Source organism: Carcharhinus amblyrhynchos, chromosome 18 (assembly GCF_965287045.1).
Source record: "Carcharhinus amblyrhynchos chromosome 18, sCarAmb.v2.hapA, whole genome shotgun sequence".
Taxonomy (NCBI): Eukaryota; Metazoa; Chordata; class Chondrichthyes; order Carcharhiniformes; family Carcharhinidae; genus Carcharhinus; species Carcharhinus amblyrhynchos.
The window spans coordinates 36,036,974-36,056,830 of NC_137341.1; the positions used below are offsets into that span (position 1 = coordinate 36,036,974).

At 41.1% G+C, this 19,857-nt stretch overlaps 1 protein-coding gene across 1 annotated transcript in view; it reads left to right on the forward strand.

Annotated features, from left to right (window-relative positions):
• Positions 1-18,130, forward strand: part of lmtk2 (lemur tyrosine kinase 2) — a 125,504-nt gene extending 107,374 nt beyond the window's left edge. The window contains exons 12-14 of the mRNA XM_080206823.1: positions 6,573-6,711; positions 7,812-8,072; positions 12,559-18,130. Of these exons, the coding sequence (XP_080062949.1) occupies positions 6,573-6,711; positions 7,812-8,072; positions 12,559-12,587 (429 nt within the window). The 3' untranslated portion in view covers positions 12,588-18,130. The remainder of the gene's footprint in view (positions 1-6,572; positions 6,712-7,811; positions 8,073-12,558) is intronic.
• The last annotated feature ends 1,727 nt before the right edge of the window (positions 18,131-19,857 follow it).

A 19,857-nucleotide genomic window follows, 5' to 3' on the forward strand; every position in this document is an offset into this window, starting at 1 on the left:
CCAGCAATTTCATCTTTCACCTCCCTAAGCAGCCTGGGATAAATACCATCAGGCCCCGGAGCTTTATCCATTTTTATGATACCTAAAAACCCTAACACTTCCGCCCTTGTAATGGATATTTCCCTTAAATGATCTACAGCTCCCTCCCAAGACATTACAAGACACCAAACCCCTCTCCTTCATGAATACCGATGCAAAGTATTCATTCAGGATCTCCCCCATTCCCTCAGACTCGATGCATAGCTCCCCTCCTTTGTCCCTAAGAGGATCAATTTTCCCTCTAACCACTCTCTTGTTCCTAATATAAGAGTAAAATGCTTTTGGATTATCCTTAATCGTATCACCCAAAGCCATTTCATGTCCCCTTTTCGCCCTTCTAACTCCCCTTTTTAGCTCCCTCCTACTCTCTCTATATTTGTCCAGCGCACTCTCCGTTCCCAGTTCCCAGTATATGCCGCCCTCTTCTTCCTGACCAAGTCCTCAATGTCCCCTGTGATCCATGGCTCTCTAATCCTGCCTTTCCCATCCTTCCTCTTTACCGGCACATGCCTTTCCTGCAACATTATCAGTTTGCCCTTGAAAGCCTCCCACTTGCCAACTGTGGACTTGCCCGCTAACAACCCCTCCCAATCAGTATCATTCAGCTCCTTCCTAATCCGCCTATAGCTCGCCTTCCCCCAGTTCAGCACCCTCCCCTTCGGACGGCACTCATCCCTTTCCATTTTTATCCTAAAGTAGACAGACTTGTGGTCACTGTTAGCTACATGTTCGCCTACTGCAACCTCAACCACCTGCCCCGGCTCATTACCCAACACTAAATCCAGTATAGCCCCCTCCCTTGTCGGGCTAGTTATATACTGCTCCAAGGACCCTTCCAACACACATTTTACAGATTCCTCCCCATTTGTACCCCCAGCTCTAGTCACCTTCCAATGCACTCCAGGAAGATTAAAGTCACCCACTACAACCACCCTATTCTTTCGGCACCTATCTAAAATGTCTCTACAAGTACCTTCCTCCACTGCCCTCAGGCTGTTGGGTGGCCTATAGTATATCCCTAGCATCGTAATTTCTCCCTTTCTATTCCTCAACTCCACCCACAGCGACTCAATCCCCAACTCCTCCATGTTGTCCTCCCTCTGCACTGCTGTGATGTGCTCCTTAACTAACAACGCCACCCCACCACCCCTCTTCAACCCTCCTCTGTCACACCTAAAACACTTATATCCAGGAATATTCAGCTGCCAGTACTGCCCTTCCTTTAACCACGTCTCCGTCACTGCCACCACATCTAAATTCCTCACGAACATCAAGGCCCTAAGCTCATCCGTTTTACCCGTTACACTCCTCGCATTGAAACAGACGCAATCCAACCCTCCAGGCCCACTCGGATCCTCCTTTCCCCTGGTATTATTCCTTTCACCCAAACCTACCCTGTCACCCAACTCGCTCCCGATCCCAGTTCCTATTGAGCTATCAGTCTCATTCTCATCCCCACCCCCACTCCATATTAGTTTAAACCCTGCCTAAACACTCCAGCTAACCTCCCAGCTAAGACATTCGTCCCCCTCCCATTCAAATGTTCCCCATCCCTCCTGTACAGGTGCCCTTCTCTCACAAATACTTCCCAGTGATTGATAAAAGTAAAGCCCTCTACTTTGCACCAATCCCTCAGCCATGCATTCAGCTGCATGATCTCATTATTCCTAGCCCTGCTCGTACTAGGCAGCAGACCAGAGAATGCTACCCTGGAGGCCCTGCTCCTCAGCTTGGCCCCCAACTCCCTAAATTGCCTGCGTACATCTGCCCTACTCTCTCTTTCTACGTCCTTTTCTCCTGTGTGAATTATTATTTCTGCTTGGGTCCCCTCACCCTTCAAAATTCCCTCTATCCTCTCCGATACATCCTGTACCCCTGCTCCAGGGAGGCAGACTACCATCCTTGAATCATGCTTTTGCCCACAGAACCGCCTATCAATTCCTTTGACCCTCCTGTCCCCCACCACTATCTCATTGCCAGCCCCCTTCCTTCCCTCTGAGTCATTCTGGCCCTCCTGTCTTTCCTTTTGTACCCCTGTCGATGCCTTTTGGGGGCCACTGGGGTGGTCTTTGGACTAGGACTATTCTTGTTCTTCTTCCTCCTCCTCCTAACAGTTACCCACCCATCCTGTCCCCCAGGCCCTGGGACCTCCACCTGTTCATGGTTCATAGCCATTAACTCCTCATTCTCCCTAACCAGAAATGCATCCTCTAAACACAGCTCCAGTTGCCTAACCTGGGCCCTCAAACGCTGCAGCTGTAAACACTTGGCGCAGATGTGGGCCTTCGGGAGATGTGATGCCTCCAAGAGCTCCCACATGTGGCACCTGACACAGCTAAAGCACCTCCCCATAGCCCCTGCCATGTCCTGACCTCCCTTGGAATTATGTATTCTGAAATGCCACACAGGAAAGATGGGACCCGCAACTCACCTTGTCTAAGCCTGCTCTTGCCTAAGTCCAGCGAGCCAAACAAGGGCATCATTGTACTAAAAGCAGTTCAGAAAAGTTTCACTCAACTAATTCCCTGAAATAAGATGGTTATCTGATGGAGGAAAGGTTGGACAGGTGTATCCATCGGAGTTTAGAAGAACGAGGGGCGAGCTTCTTGAAACATACAAGATCCTGAGGGGACTTGACGGGGTGTGAAATGAAGTATATGTTGTGAGAGAGACTAGAATTATTGGACGCTGTTTGCAAGCAAGGGCCTCCCATTTGAGGCAGAGATCAGGAGAATTTTTTTGAGGTTTGTTGAGCTCTTACCAGTGGAGGCAGGGTCGTAGAACAGTACAGGCCCTTTGGCTGTTGATGTTGTGCCGCGCTATGTCTGAACCCAAGATCAAGCTATCCCACTCCCTGTTGTTCTGGTGTGTTCCATGTGCCTGTCTGTTTGAAAGTTCCTAAAGTGTCCAACTCCAGTATCACAGCAGGCAGTGTATTCCACACCCCAATCACTCCGAGTAAAGAATCTACCTCGGACATCCCTCCTATACCTCCCATCATGAACCTTATAGTTATGCCTCCTAGTAACAGCTAATCCACCCAAGGAAATAGTCTCTGAACATCCACGCTACCTATCCCCCTCATCATATAAACTTCTACTAAGTCGCCTCTTCATCCTCCTCTGCTCTAACAAGAAAAGCCCCAGCTTCCTCGACCTTTCCTCCTAAGACCTACCCACTGAATATTTTTAAGGCTGAGTTAGATTGACTCACTTAACAATCAAGAATCTAAGGGCATGAGAATAGGAAGGAAAATGGAGTTAAGGCCACAATCAGAACAGCCATGATCTTGTTGAATAGCAAAGCAGGCTAAAAGGCCCACTCCTCGTAATTCATATGTTCATATGCTATGTGATTGAAGCTGTGGAAATTATATGTGTATTGATAATTGAAGCTTAGTTACTCTGCCTTGTATGGGGGCAAACCTTTTTTAATATCCTTGGAGGATATTGTAGTTGTACAAAAATGCTCGTTAGGCTACAGCTAGAGTACCCGTGTGCCGTTCTGGTGGTTGCAATATAGGAAGGATGTGATTACATTAGAAAGGGTGCAGAGGAGATTCACCAGCCTGATAGATTTATGGTAATGAGCAGAGAGGGTGTGAGGAAAAACATTTTCACCCAGAGGGTGGTGGAAATCTGGAATTCTCTGCCTGAAAAGGTAGTAGAGGCAGCTTTTAAATAAGCACTTAAAATGCCATAGCATTGAAGGCTAAGGATGAAGCGCTGGAAAATATGAATAGAATAGCTAGTTGATGGCCAGCACAGACATGATGGGCTGAAAAACCTTTTTGTATGCTGTAAAATTATGTGTGACTCCAGATCCACAGCACTGTGGTTGGATCTTAAATAGACTCAGGAATGGACAATAAGCGCAGGCCCAGCCAGCAACGCCCACCTCCCATGAATGCATTTTAAAAAGTATTTGTTATTTAGGAACATGTATTCCAATTGTCTCTCCTGTCCTTCAGAGAATCAACAAATGAGAATTATTTTTAATAACGCAGCACAGCCTCTATCCTTGTAATATCAGTTTGACAACTCTCTGATACGGTGCGGCATGGTGGCACAATGGTTAGCATTACTGCCTCACAGCACCAGGGGCCTGGGTTGGATTCCCATCTTAGGTCACTGTCTGTGTGGCGTTTGCACATTTCCCCCTGTGTTTGCATGGATTTCCTCCAGGTGCTCCTCCCATAGTCCAAAGATGTGCAGGTTAGATGAGTTGGCCATGCCAAATTCTCCCTCGGTGTAGCTGAGCAGGCGCCGGAGTGTAGGAACTAGGGAATTTTCGCAGTAACTTCATTGCATCGTGAATGTAAGCCTACTAGTGACACTAATAAATTAAATTTAAGACAGCTCTGCAGCCTTCCAGTTCTGGTAAAGTGTGCATCCTCGATTATGATCACTTCATCATTGGTGGCTATGCCTGCAACTATATAACTCCTAAGAACATAAGAAATAGGAGCAGGAGTAGGCCATCTAGCCCTTCGAGCCTGCCTTGCCATTCAATAAGATCATGGCTGATCTGTCGTGGCTCAGTTCCACATTCCCGCCCTCTCCCCATAACCCTTAATCCCCTCGCTTATCAAAAACCCATCAACCCGCGTCTTAAAAATATTTAGCGAGGTAGCCTCCACCACTTCAACGGGCAGAGAATTCCAGAGATTCACCACCCTTTGAGTGAAGAAGTTCCTCCTCAACTCTGTTCTAAACCGCCCCCCCTTTATCTTGAGGCTGTGCCCCCTAGTCCTACTATCCTTTCTGAGCGGGAAGAGTCTCTCCACCTCTATCCTATCCATCCCATTCATCATCTTATACATCTCAATGAGATCTCCCCTCATTTTTCTAAACTTTAACGAGTACAAGCCTAGTTTATTCAGCCTCTCCTCATAGCTCAACCCCCTCAACTCCGGTATCAGCCTAGTAAACCTCCTCTGCACTCCCTCCAAGGCCAAAATATCCTTGCGTAAGTGCGGCGACCAAAACTGCACACAGTACTCCAGCTGCGGCCTCACCAATGCCCTATACAGCTGCAGCAAGACCTCCCTACTTTTATCTTCAATCCCCCTCGCTATGAAGGCCAGCATCCCATTAGCCTTCCTGACCACCTGCTGCACCTGCAGGCTGGGTTTTTGCAACTCATGCACAAGGACCCCGAGGTCCTTCTGCACCGTCGCCTGCTGCAGTTTTTCGCCACGTATGTAATAGTCCTTCCTACCATTATTCCTGCCAAAGTGGACCACCTCGCACTTGCCAACATTAAATTCCATTTGCCAGTTCCTGGCCCATTCGCCCAGCCTATCTAGATCCTTCTGCAGACTCTCCACACCCTCCGCGCAATTTGCTGTTCCACAATCTTGGTGTCATCCCTAACCTCTAATTCTCTCCCTAAACTTATGTTGTTTGCTAATGCCTCTGTATAGTGCCTTTTGAACATTTTAATGCATTAAAGTTGCTGGATAACTGCTATTTGCAAAGGTGATTAATAATTCTTCTCAGTTTAATGCCCACATTCTGTTCTGTATAAGGCACTGTGTCTCACAACCCTACTATGCAAACTGTCAAGCCCAGTGCAGGCATTAATATATTACAGATTTTAAAGCTGTATTTTTAAAAATGGATGCAGTGGTTTTCTAGAGAGCTGACAATGCATCATATGACTTCAGCAATATCGGCTGCATGTAAGCAAATACCTCATTAAAATACGAGCATTCACTTGTGAAACTTGGACGTCCTTGTGTTAAGGATGAACTGAAAATGACCAGAACTATAATACCAGCTGACTTGTCTTCCTGCCTCACCATGGGTAATAGAGACTTTGAAGCTCAACAGGTATTAGATAAATATGAAATGAGACTCGTCAGCAAGAGTGTGATGGTCTTTACTTTTAAATTCACAAAAAGCTTGCTACTGGAAATGACTTAAATCTGCACAAATCAATCTCCGGATAAGAACACACATTAATCTAACACAGAAAAACACTTTGGCTATGGATCAGATAAAACACAATTTCTGTCCAGGACAAAACAGCAGAATTAGTTTGTGAACAATTTAATTGTGTGCCATCCAATATTGATAGAAGGATGTAAAGAATAGCTTTGTGCTTCCAAGTGCTGCCTGCTGAAAGGCTAGTAGGTTAGACTTGTACAATGGAACAAACATTAATTTATTTAAGAATCTGCACATAGAATTTCTACAGTATTGACAAAATAATCTCAGGCAAAAAGTAACTGTGTTTGTTACATTGAGATAACTATGAGTTGTGTTCTGTATGTGACATACCCTAATTTAGATAATTGATTAAAGTAGTGAAGATCTTAATATGGAAGATCTTGGACAATTAGCAGAAAAAAGATTAAACAGTTTTGGTAATGAATTACAACTGTTGTGGAAACAATATTTTACCGAGGGCTGCTGAATTTGCCATTATAATAGAGCACACTGATGTTTCTGGATATTGCCAAGAAAGCTTTATGGAGCTATCGGTTTACTACAATTGCATTAATGGATTATCTGTTGATTTTTTTTTAGGAGACCCCTACCAAAGAATTGGGAGAGCATTCAGCAGCAGAAAACAGTCAGGTTTCTGATGGTGGCAGCCCCATTGTACCAACTGGCTCCCATTTCTCAAACAGGTTCTCAAACTCTGAGAGCTCCACTGACGAAGAAGGTATGAATACTTTGATTTTGGTGTGGCTAGGTGAAGCTGAATGTTTACAATGTAATGATGAGATGCAACAGTACTATAATGTTGTTTCACAGATAATGCAGGTTGGCATTCCATAATGACTTAACTGTGTGCATCTTGTCTCCATGCACATTACATTTTCCAAACAATATCATCCAAATTACAGGTGGCCTATATTGGACTTCAGATATAAATATTGATGTAAAATTTTAAATATACTTATTGTTTTCCAATCATCTATCTTGCTTTTAGGCAGATTTGCACAGCTTAGTGTACGCTCGCTAATAAATTTACCAGTGCTGCTAGCGCACATCTTTCCAAGCCTGTCTTATTTTATTTGTATTTAACTCATCAGCAGTCAACTATGTATCTGCTCACTTCGTGCAGAAAACTAAACTTTGGACTGTTCAAATCAGCCAGCTGAACCATTGATACCTCTTTATAATAATAGAAAAGGTTTGAATTTATCCAACACCATAGCATGTCCTCGAGAAATGTTAAAGTGCTTCACGTCCAATGTTTTTTTAAGGTCCAGGCTGTTGTCAAAAATGGCTGCCAATTTACACACAAGCTGCCAGAAATGCAAATGTGATGCCTAACCAGTTATTCTGGACTAGGTGGTGTTGGTTGAGAGAAATGTGCCTAGGACACTGAGGGAACTCGGTGCTCCTTTAGTAGAAGTGTCAGGAGTTCACTGCCATAGACTGCCAATGCTTGGTTTAGAACCTTGTTCAAAAGATGGATAGCAACTTTTTAAAAATGTATTTAATACGTCCCTTACAAATAGACACAGTTGAAAATCAGTTGTTGGGATTAGGTGGTGTAAACTTGTATTGCATAACTTCGTAAGTAAATATATATGTACGTAAAGACCGGCTTCAGTTCTATTCCTTGCCAGCTAGCTTACTTGGATAGAGCAACTCCTACAGGCTTTCATTTAAAGAAGAATGCCACAAATTAATTTTCCCTGCATTTAAAAAAAATCTACAAAAGAAAATATTGACCCAATTTTAGTCATGGATTTATATTGAAAATATACTTGATGTGATATAAATGTAGAACACTGCTTTCCTCTTTTTCAGGTGGTGGTTTTGAATGGGAAGATGATTTCTCCATGACCTCGTCTGATTCATCATTTATCAGTCAAACATCAAATCGCATTGGTTCCTTAAAACAGTCCCCTTCTCCCGCCTTGAGATACTTTTCCCCTCCACCATCCTCTCGGGCCTTGGAGCAAAAGTGGACAGATACATCATCGTCATATTCTCGTTTTTCTATCTCTCCATCCAACATTGCCAGCTTCTCTCTCACTCATCTGACCGATTCAGATATTGAACAAGGAGGTAAGCCTTATTTTCAACTATAATGGTACTTGTTATCCCTACTTTTTTTGGAAGTCAGAGATCAAGTGGACCCAGATTTCTATTTTAATTAGCATCATAGGAACATGAACCATGGATAAGTCCTTAAGTCTGGTCTTTCCACCTTGTGTATGATGTGTCCTATTATGGAATCCATCCCTTCAGAGAAGAATTGAATAAATAAAAGAGTGGGTTTTTTGAGCTCACGTAAGTAGGTATAATTGGAAAGGATCTGAGTGGACCTCCTCCTCCCCCCAGGTCAATCACATTGCTATGGGTCCAGAGTCACATGTAGGCCAGACCAGGTAAGAACGGCAGATTTCCTTCCCTAAAAGACGTTAGTGAACCAGATGGGTTATAAAACGAGAGTTGATTCAAATTTCACCATTGACTGTTGTGGGATTTGAGTCTGGGTTCCTGGACATTATCCTGGATCACTAGATTACTATTCCAGTTACACTTGACTACGCCACTGACTCCCTTCTTAGTCTGTGCTCACCATGCTGAGCGTGGAGACTAACCTGGATGTCAGGAGATGGGGTGGAATGAAGGAAAGAAATCTGATTTAATCACAACGATCTGCACCCCAACAGTCCGGTGCTAAATGAACTCTGCTGTAGTTCTGTCAAAGATGATGCAACCCTGAGCTGGTTTGCATACTTATGTATTTGAGAATAGACAGGTCTGTTAAATTAGTCCATTTACCTCCAATTATCTTTTCTCTGTGCTTTTTCTACAAATGTCTTTGTTCACTTTTTACTGTGATTAAGCATTCACACTAATGTCGGCACATCAAAAATGACTTGTCAGTTTAATTTTTTTCTCTCGACTCTTTTGTATATGCGTGACTTGGTTTTGTTGAATGTAAAATCACTACAGCTAATGCGTTAAAGCTTCTGATCTGTTTCACTTCCAGAAATACTATGAGTCAGTTTTAAATGGCATTAGCAAACAGTTATTATGGATCAGGGGGCACGCAGGAAGTACATCTGTTGTTAGACTGAGCATAACAGTAGGTTTCAGCTCTTCAGGTTAATGCATCATTGTGAACTTTGATAAAAGATGTTGAATTGACACTTAAAACAGCAGGTGTCTCATAGTACAGTCCATGAGCAGTGCCTGTATTTGCTTTCAGTAACACAGAAGAAAGTGGCAGTCACTTCCTCCTTTATTACCATCTTAATCTTTGGTCCACGAAGGGATAGGTAATGATTCCATATGCATTGCAATGAGTTGTAAATAGCATAGTGATTCTAATTTGCCTTCAACGGACAGATTTTGTTTCAGCTGACAGAATTTCCTGCCACCTGAATAGTTGGCGGGGAATCCATCCCCACCAATCATGGCAGTCGTTTAATACCTTTTGGCGTGTTAATGACTGGAGGTGGGATACTCCTCACTCAGGCAGAAGTCCCACGTCAGTTGCCAATCAGTTTGATTTGCTGGTAACCAAGTCCAGTACATACAAGCAGTCCCCAGATTCTGACTCCAGGTGGAGTCAGTGTGGAAAGCAGGCCGTTGAGGGAGGTATCCCCTCCATTCCTGTCTGAGTTCTGAGGAGAGGGACTTGTGAATCAATCTCCCTGCCCCTGAACTCCCACCAAATTTTAGGCAGGAAGCAGCCTTTGTGTGGCCATTAATTGTCAGCTTAAAGGTTTCAATTTGGGTGAATTCACATGGGCTGTCCGATGTCTCCCCCGACCCCTGTAAAATTGTGGATAGAAAGGCAGGTGGGTAGGTGGCGGAAGGCCACCCAGAGAATTCAGCCCTATTTGTGTATCGTTATCATTATGTTTTCAGAAATGCATTATGAAAGCAAAAGAAAAACCCAGAGGATAATATTTTATGATAAAGCATTTGGTTGTGAAAATTGGCAATATGAAAATACAAGGGATGCTGCATTTCCTGAGGGAAACGTTAGCATTGGGTGCGCATCATCCAAACTGTATTCCAGGGTACACCAAGCTCTGATTTATGTTATCTGTACTTGAAACATTTTTACAATGTGAAGGTTTTAGATAATATTTTGCATGCATTATAATTGCCCCTCTTTTTAAACGCTTCTATTAAATCTGCTAAATTCCAACTAAGTGCCCTAACCCGAACCAGAAGCTGCAGGTTTGAGTCTCACTCCCCACGATGTGATGGCCACCGAAGATGCGTTTATAACATTGACCAACAAGTTGATTATCAACCTGGAAATCCTTCCAATACAAGTGAATGGGGGGGGGTAAGAGGGCAAGAGTCTCTTGGTGAGCTAGAACCCACAGAAGGCAAAGGCAAACCATTGCAGTACCTTGCCAATCATGGACTTACCTATACATAGAAGGCCGTGGTGACCAATGTGCTTCTGGGATATGAAAACTGAAGAGACAAAGAGAGAATTGAAACTTTTAGATTTAACATCTTATACTTTGAATTGGGATCAATATTAAAAAATATTTTGAAAAAGAGAGTAGGGAAGCTGATTTTTTTCTTGGGTAACTAGGTGCACTTGCAATGCAGAATTTTAAGGATTTACAATACAATCAACAGAAACCTTTCTCAACAGTTCACCTCCGAGGGTGTCATTTAGCCATCTTCCCCAAAGGGACCATATAAATGGTGGTTTTAAAAGAGATAAGCAAGGTTAAAAATTGCTCCAGTTTGACAGTGAAACAACACACATGTGCTCCAGACCCCAGGCTATCTATGAGAAATGCTACAGGAGATCCACTGGTGCTTTATAAGTTTCATAATTCAGAAGGTACCCTTGACTGATGTGAATTAAAATTGCTGCTTAATTTGCAGCTCTGAAGAGACCAAGGGCAGGTTAGTGGAAGCTGTTACAGCTGATGCTTTCTTTCTGCCAACAAGGGATTGACTTTGGGGAGTTTTACCTTCTGTTAATTTACAAAGTAAATCCTACATCCATCATTCTGAAGTCTGAGGCTTTAATGCAGGAGGATTATGGATAGTTAAAGAGTTACCTGTAGGAAGTGAAGCAGGTGCAGAAACCAAGATAAATGTATTTTTCTGGTCTTGATTTCTAGTCAGTTATGCTGTTTTAACTGGCAGATGTGCCTATATAAACAGGTTAAGTGTTCTGGCTGCAGCCAGTGAGCCACTTACTGAGAGCTGTTACATTTATTCTGAAGCTATTGCCTTTATTGAGTCTTTAGCTTTTTCTAATGTTCTCTTTCCCCCATCCCCTTGCTGTAATGAAGTACACTGGCTATTTTCAAGAGGCATGGTGGTCCCTCAGTGCCAGGGACCTGGGTTCAATTCCAAACTCGGGTGACTGTCTGTGTGGAGTCAGCATAGGCATAGTGGGGTGAATAGCCTCCTTCAATCCTCTGCTTTTCACCACAGCAGTGCCTTTCAAAGCAGGCACGCATTTATTGAGCTGTACATGAGAGTCTGTACAGTGGACAGTTGGCCAATTTTTTAGCTGTACAGCTTGTACCAAATCCTTTTGCATAACAAGGTTATGTGACGTTGGCACAACGGTGTGAATAGAACACTTGCATGGATGAGAGTGCTCCAGCTGTGTAGTCTATACAGTAGGAAAATAGCCAGCAAAAATAAATGATCTAGGACCTCTGCATTGCTTCTCTGTCTCCTTACTGAGTTTTTAAAATTAAAAACAAGCCAGAGTTACCTACTCATTTTTTTAAAAAAAGCATAGTGGGCCATTTTCCACTTGCATTGCTACCAGTTACATCAAGTTCAACTGACACCAAATTCTGAATGTTAAAATTTCTTCAGCCAAATGTCAGCAAAGTCAAAACCATATTTTATTTTGTCTCTGGCAGTCAGTCACTTGACTGAATCTAATTTTTGCCAATCTTCCCAGCTGCTGCTTAGACTGAAAGGTATGATGTACAAACTCTCAAATTCAATTTGACTCTGAACTGAGAATTTCATCATCTGGCACTTGGTCCCTTTGCCGTGTTCAGTCTGTCACCAAGTCCCCGCTCAAACCTACTTGCACCCAAAATACATTTAAGCTCCATTAAAGTTCTATATAAGCTCTTGCTCATTCGCTTTTGTGCTCGCTTGCTCTCTATCTGTGTGTGTCTCTCTCCCTCCCTCTTCCTCCCTCCCCCAATAGTAACCTGTGCAGATTTTCACAGATGCATGTGGATAGCATTTATGACTGATGAATAACACTTGCCATTAGAAATTTTTCATTGAGGAGCCTTGATGAAGGGCCTAACAAGACAAGTTAATATGAAGCAGTAGTTTTGTGCATCTAAGCAATGATTTTAATTAATTGTATGACTCTGTACTTCCCTGGGCTGAAACTTAATGAAAATGAGCAACTTTTTCCAAAAGGCAAATAATGAATTTATTTCCACCCTCCTGCCCCCACCGCCTCCAACCCTGCATGTAATATGGGATAAGTAACACTTGACCATCTGTTGGTGAAACTTAATGCTGCTTCAAACTGTAATGTTCGCTTTTTCCCCCTTTTTTCTGTTTGTAGGAAGCAGTGAAGATGGTGAAAAGGATTGAAACACAACATGGAAAGAGGGGTGCATTGATTTTCAATTTTTTTAACAATCAGACAGTTTGACGGATCAAGTCATTTCAAATTTGTTACAAGACGGATGAATCACCAAATCCTCCACTTAGAAAATGAAATGAGTCAGTTCGCAGGTATAAAATGCTTAATTTTTTTGTGTATGGTATATTAAAGATATTGTGTCCTTGTTGGACCATGGTCAGTGTCACATCAAGGTGTGCTTGAAAGAAGTCTGAAAAAAAACCTTGAAGTTGCCCATGGACACAATCTCCTATCAAATTCCCTCCAGCTTTACAGACGATTTCAGTTTGGCAGAACATAGTACTGTTGGTTATCCATTAAGGCTTTTGTTCCCTGTCAAATACTGTAATGAAGATTTGAAAAAAATCTGCAGTTTTCTATAAGTGTTATAACCAGTAAATACTTTATTCAGAGGTAAGAGGGAGAGAGTAAATTATCAGCTAGGTGTCATTCTTTACCTCCTTAAAGGTGTATTGGAATTTAAAAGGAGGTTTTATTCCAGAACCTGCATTGGCTTTTCATGTAAAATCCGTCCAGTGATTTTATAGTACTCTAGTTTTGTAGATGAGCCTTTGCTCACCTCCATTTCAGATATTGCTGCCCACTGTGGCAGTCTTAGATTCCAGCAAGAATATGGATGGGATGCCCAAAACATTGTTTTATGATTATCATTTTCAGATGCTTGCTTTTAGCCGCGTGAATATTCCATTTGCATTTTGATGACCATACTTATTCTCATAAAACTGGCCACGATACAGCAACAATGAAGTTTGGAAAAGGTTGCAGTCAGCTTGCCAACAGTTGTCTGAAATCAGTGTCACTGCTGGATCCTTAAGTTTTGAACACTGCAAATGAGTTTTGAAACAACCATCTTTTAGCTGTGTACACTGTTTCCATATGCAAGCCTTCAAAAATTGAAGGAAGTCAAATATTTTAGGGTGTATCTTTATATTGTAGGAAATTACATATACAGCATGTATAATTTATGTCCTTGAGTTCTAAAATTCTTGTCCTAAGGCCCATGTCAGTGGTGTGCTTTCAAACTCATTTTCTTTTGCTAGGCACCTGATCATATTGCAACCAAAGCAGCCAGCATGGGCCTAACTTCCCTTGCCTGTAGCTGTCAGCAGATGGTAATTTTCCATGTATTTACCCCACTTATCCAAATTCCACCAATTCTGAGATGTTGGTGTTTGTATATTTTAAAAAAAAGTATATTTTTGAGATTGAGTAATGGTGTCATAAATAGTGTGACCATTAGCGGCTAAATGTTGTGCCAAGTGTGGCATACAGGTAACAAAATAGTTACACAAGAATGGCACCAGCTTAACAGACTGGGTGGGTAAATTAGTAGTGCTTCAGGTGCAGTGTTAACTTTTGAAGAGTGAACACTGGTGAAAAGTGAAAAAGATCCTACCAAATTTTCAGGGCAATGAACTGGATGTAGCTTTTGAACTCAAGTAAGCCTCACTGTTGTGAGAAATCAGCCAGAGGAATGGGTCCTGAAATCTCCTTCCAGGCTCTCGCTGACCTTTTAGCAGATATTTCCGTATCTGAGTGGATTACCTCTGAAAGCTGTGTATGTTCCTAAATGCTACTGGAACAGTAGCATGCAAAGGGAAGCTAGTTAGTGAAGGTAATTAAGCCAGGTGTCATGAGCATCTTCAAGATTATGATTGTTATCAAGGTTGCTAATTATCTTTAACATCCTTCTTTGGGAATTGTGGAGTTCATGCTTTTCAGAAGCAGGCCCCAAGGTTTCTGATTTAATCCCTCATAGTATAAAGAGGGTATTTGTTCAGATTTCCTATGATGGAATCCACTTGGAATCACCAGATGCTTGGGCCATCCAATGGTGCTTCATGTTATTCGTAGGTTTGGGTTGTTTTGGAGCCAAGAAGTTATTTCATCTAACGATAAATCAATTGTGAATTTGCAATTCAGTCCAAACAGGAAGTTGAGTACTTTGCTTAGAAGATTTAAGTTGGAGATTGTGATTATGAATCTTTTTCAGTAACAAAGTGAACATGAACCCTCAAGAGTTAGTCCTGTTCTGTCAGTACTTTGTATGGCCCAATTTCTGCCATGGAATTGGAAAATGAAAGTATTGGAAATTTTAACAATCTGAGATCAGAGACCCAATCTTGTTCTGTGAACTTCAATTTCCAAGGCCCTTTGGGTAATGCTGGAAGAATAAAAGATTAAATTAATTCAGTGGAAGACACACAAAATAGGGTTTTGCACAGGGCTCCCCACAACTGGAATAAGCTAAGAGCTTCAAACACACTAGACATTTCACAGAAAACATAAAATTACATGAAGATTGCTGTTGTTTTGCAAAAACGTCACTTGATAGATGCAGGACTGAAAATTGTCTTGTAGGAATGGTTTTCTAGGAAGTGGGTTAGATAAATTATATTTGGTCCAGAAACTTTTGTAAAGGTGCAGATTTTCCTGTGGTATCTGTTTCAAATGATTAATTCACACATAATAAATGTGGGTAATAATAAATAGCAAGTGCATGTGTTTTCCCTAAACTGTGATGGGAAGACAACTGCTTCTTTCTAAACTAGCAATGTGGAAATGGCCATGGTATCATTTTACCTGATGGGATGATTCATTACGTCCTGACTATATGAAATGAAAACCATCACACATGCTGCAACATCTGATCATCCAAGCTTCCGAGAATTTTTTGATTTGGTACATTCACTTGACTATAACTCTGTTAACTGGTAGTGAGCACTTGGACAGAATTAGACATTGGCTTTTTTGCATAGAGGTAAACTGGAATTAGAATTTAGTCTTTGAATTATTAGTAAAATTATTACACATTCTCCTGATCTCACTGCTGAATTTTCAATGATGAAATCTATAGAACTTTCCTCCCTGGTTTGATTAGGTTGGAAGATAAAGAGAGTGGCGTACCCCTTAAGATGGTCATCTCTATACAGAGTAATAATTGAACTTCAGTACCGTTCAGAGCTGGACCCTGAGCATTCCCGTTCAGTGCCTGATGGTACATGGGTGTCATGGAGCAGTGAAAGATTTGAAATTAACATGTGGAATGTCCCCGTGCTCTTTAAATTTTAAAGTAGTATTTAAAGTCCGTGAATTGTGAAATTGTCACGTCTTTATTGCTGCTGCTATTCTTCCGCTACCTTTCAGAGAACAGTTGCTGGAGTTGTGAATTCCAGTCAAACAGTATCCTGTTTTGCTGTATACTCCCACCCAGTAGTAACCTGTAATTTTCATGCATTTGCACTGCCCCAGCCCTCGTGGGACTGTGCCACATTGTCAAAATATTTAAAATGGTAAGCTTAGAAAGTGTTCAGGTCTGTTTTTGGCTGTAACTAGAGTTACGCTGCAAGTTGGTGCTTCTGCAAAGCAGAAGCCATGTTGTGAAGACACTAAAAATTGCAGTACATGTTCCTAAGAATAGACCCTGCTGCACGTTATCTCCTGGCCTCATGCGTTTATCCAAGGAAGTCATATTTACTATCTAGAAATGATTACTGCAATCCCTGGATTGTGTTACAGCTTGTAACACTCAAAGTTAATGTTTACATATTTAAAAATTTAAGTACAAAATATAGCATGTTGCATTTGTACTCGCATGTGTTGCCAGTACTGAGGGGATTGCCCTCTCGGATGACCTTGTAAAAATGAGGAATATTTGTTCACCAGGTGGTAGGATAACAGCTTTGTATTGAGATTAGGTGCATCATGGCATGTGTTGGTCAGGAATACTTTGTTAGTTCACTGATTTGAAAGCAGCATATGGACTATATATCTGACAGTGAGAGGAACACTTGTCGAATTTGGATTACACTACTATACCTCATTTGTACATGCATATATGTTGTGATGGAATACCCATTACATTGCTGAGGTACTAGCCAAATTCTAATTCTGAAACTGGTAACTTTACCAATTTCAGATAGCTGTGCAATATCATAACCTTGAACACAATTCATGTTATCTAAACAGCTCATGACAGCTGTGAACTATTACTAGAGAAAAATGTATAAAGTATTTTCATGTTTCTTGTGAAAAGTACAGGATGTATATTTTCCAGTGACTCAAAAATGTGTCCGTTTATAAACCCAGGTTCTTAACAACCAAATGTAGAAATAATTTAGTGGGGGGGGGGAGGAAAGCATTTGGAACTTGGACAGGTACTGCAAAATCACCTGTTTTCTATAAAAGGTTTTATTGGCCGCGGGAGACCCAGCAATTTCGTGGAAATCTAAACCACTGCCTTATGAAGGCACAGTTAAGGTGAGTGACACACTTAACTCCGCTCTTTACGCCAAGTAAAATAACGTTAACATATTTTTCTTTGTTCTTTTGTGGTGGCAGTCGGTACCCGTTACACGTTTTCTCCATTGCTGGTCAATCAGACAGTTAGTTGCTTTTTTGACGAGACGCTTAAGGAAGCAGCAAAAAGCATCATGCAAGTAGGAATGCTATGATCCTTTTGATATTGCCCTCTATCCAGTCGTGATGTGGTAATCAAGCACACCACACACACCAAGCTCTTTGGCAGGCAGAGGAGCTGCCAAATAAGCACTTGTGCAATTAATTACTCTTCTTGTTTTTTGTGTAGCAGCTTTATTTGGTGCCACGCACCATGAATTTCAACCTCACTTCTGGGTTCCAGTCACCTGGTTGAGTTGCTCAGAACAGTACAGCTGTTGGATGATTTTTATTTTTAAAATACATGTTCACTTGGTTCCCACTTCCAACAGTACTGAATGTTTTCAGAATGCAGTGCTGAAGATGACCTGCATAAGTTTTTGCTAACGTATTATAACTAAGTGCAAATATAGGTTCCAGCATGCCGAAGGTTTTGCCATGTTACTGCACACGTCTAAGATATTTTTGATTAAACAATGCAGTATGGCCCTATATGTGGCTTGACTAATCCTGTAAACGAGCCATTGGAATGTGCCTAAATGATCAAAAACTGCATGTTCCTTTAAAAATACTTTCCTGTAGGGGTTCATGCTTGAAAATTATTTGTAAATAGTGAAACACTATCCCCCACCCCTCCCCATCCCACTTAAAAAAATCTAAAGTTGTGTATACTTTCTTGTCAACAGTAGCCTATTACACATTATTTTGGATCTACTTAAATCATTGATGAAAATACCAGATTATTTTGTTTGATGTATTGCTTTACCTTGCACATTTGAGAAGTGTAACTTAATGTTTGATGGTACTGGATGTATATAAGTGTTTAATTCTGTCTGTAAATGGGAGATGATGTAACAAAGTCATAGGTACAAGGTTTCCTTTTGTAATTTAATAAAAAATATATGAAATTATTGATTACATATCAGTTGATGAAAAAATGAATCAGGTCACTGTCCATGAAATATGTACATTTTGATATGTAATATTTTTACTTTGATTTCCATGCATAGTGTAATTCGATAAATTGTTTGTAATTTAAATGCACTATGGATATTTAATATTCAAAATAAAGTCAAATGAATTAATTTACATACTCAACTTTGTTCGACTTGTCTTTTTTCATCTTGTTACAGATGCATTTTGAATTTTGCCTTCCAATTTAGCGATTAATTGTTACTGTCTTCATGACAATGACATTGTTAGTCAGACAAACTAACAATGTGAGATGACAACTTCATTTATAATGTTCAGACTATATTTCACTTGAAATAAATTTGATCACTGCACAAGCTGTCTGCCTGATATTATTCAGAGTGTGCTCACTTATGTTGAAACCGGTTTTGAGTTAAAAACTTGCTTTGATGATAAACCATCGTTAAATGCTCCTTTTGTATAAACTGACATGCAAAAAAAGTAGCCTTGCCTGTCATTTACCTGGCAAAAAAGATCAGCCAGATTTTGGTTTGGGGAGCTGACGGTTACAACAGACTGCTGTTTCATGTACCTGCTTTTCTTTTTTGAGGATATAGCACCACAGTTCTGTTACTTTAACTGTCTCAGGCTTCATTTTGAGTAAGAATGAATGCACATGTGCAACTATACTTTAAAAACAATAATCTATAATTTGTTAATTTTGGGACAGGAGGAATACTTGCATAGCTGATGTGCTTTGACCTACAATTACATAGGCCATTGTGATAAGATGTCAGGTAAGTAAATAAAACATTGTTAATGTTTTAAATCTGTGTATGAAACCATTTTATCCACATTAATAAAATCCCATTAAAGCAAATATTATGGAATTCCCAGTTTATCAGATCTGATTTCTTGTTGACTGGGATGCTCTTGAAACCTGGAAGCCAATCCTTAGAATAATAATGAAAGATCTTTAATACAATAAGCACTGATTATTCATGAATTTGTAATCTGTGTTACCAAAACTTGCACCTCCTTCAATCTTGTCTATTGCATTTGCTCAGGCTATGTTGCACTAGCACCCTACAGAGGCCAAGTGAAGGGAAGTGTCATAACATAGTGAGAATCGACTGTACTGAGATGTTAGCTTTTATGATTCAGGAAGATGAAACTGAAGACTTTGAAAGACATAGGACAATGTATGATAACCATTCTCCCCTTTTCTGTATGGGTTTCCTCCGAGTGCTCCAATTTCCTCCCACCGTGCAAAGATAGGGTAGGTGGATTGGCCGTGCTAAATAGTTCTTTAGTATAAGGGAGATTAGCAGAATGGGGATAGGGCTTGGGTGGGACTGTTGTTGGTGCAGCCTCAATGGGCCGAATGGCCTCTTTCTACACTGCAGGGATTGTGATTTTATGAAAATACGGTGCAGAGAGTTCTGAAATCAAGACAAGCTTATTTGCCAGACTGTTGTTGAAGCAGTGGGTATCATTGAAAGGATGATTAATACGTCAGGAATGTTGTCTTTGCCTCTAATTATGATGAATTTCTCATCAAGATAAATAAAGCAAAGCTCTTTCACTTTCTCAAGTGGCTAGTGCTACTGACATTGATTCAAGTCATTAAATCCAAAATCAATATTTGGACAGTTTTGTGAAACAAGTGAAGATGGGGAAGTCAAAAGTGATTCACTTGTTCTGGACAAAAAATGGTCAAAAAGCACAAAAAAGGTCAGCTGGAGGAATGTAAATCACCCTGCCCAGATAATCCCAAAGCAGTGAGACAACATTGTCTTGAAATGACAAGAAGGTAAATCTACCCCAGATTTTCTATGAAAGGTGGTTCAAGTCTACAAGCGAGATCACTGATGATAGAGCGTATGTGTTGTGCTCTCCATCGGGATG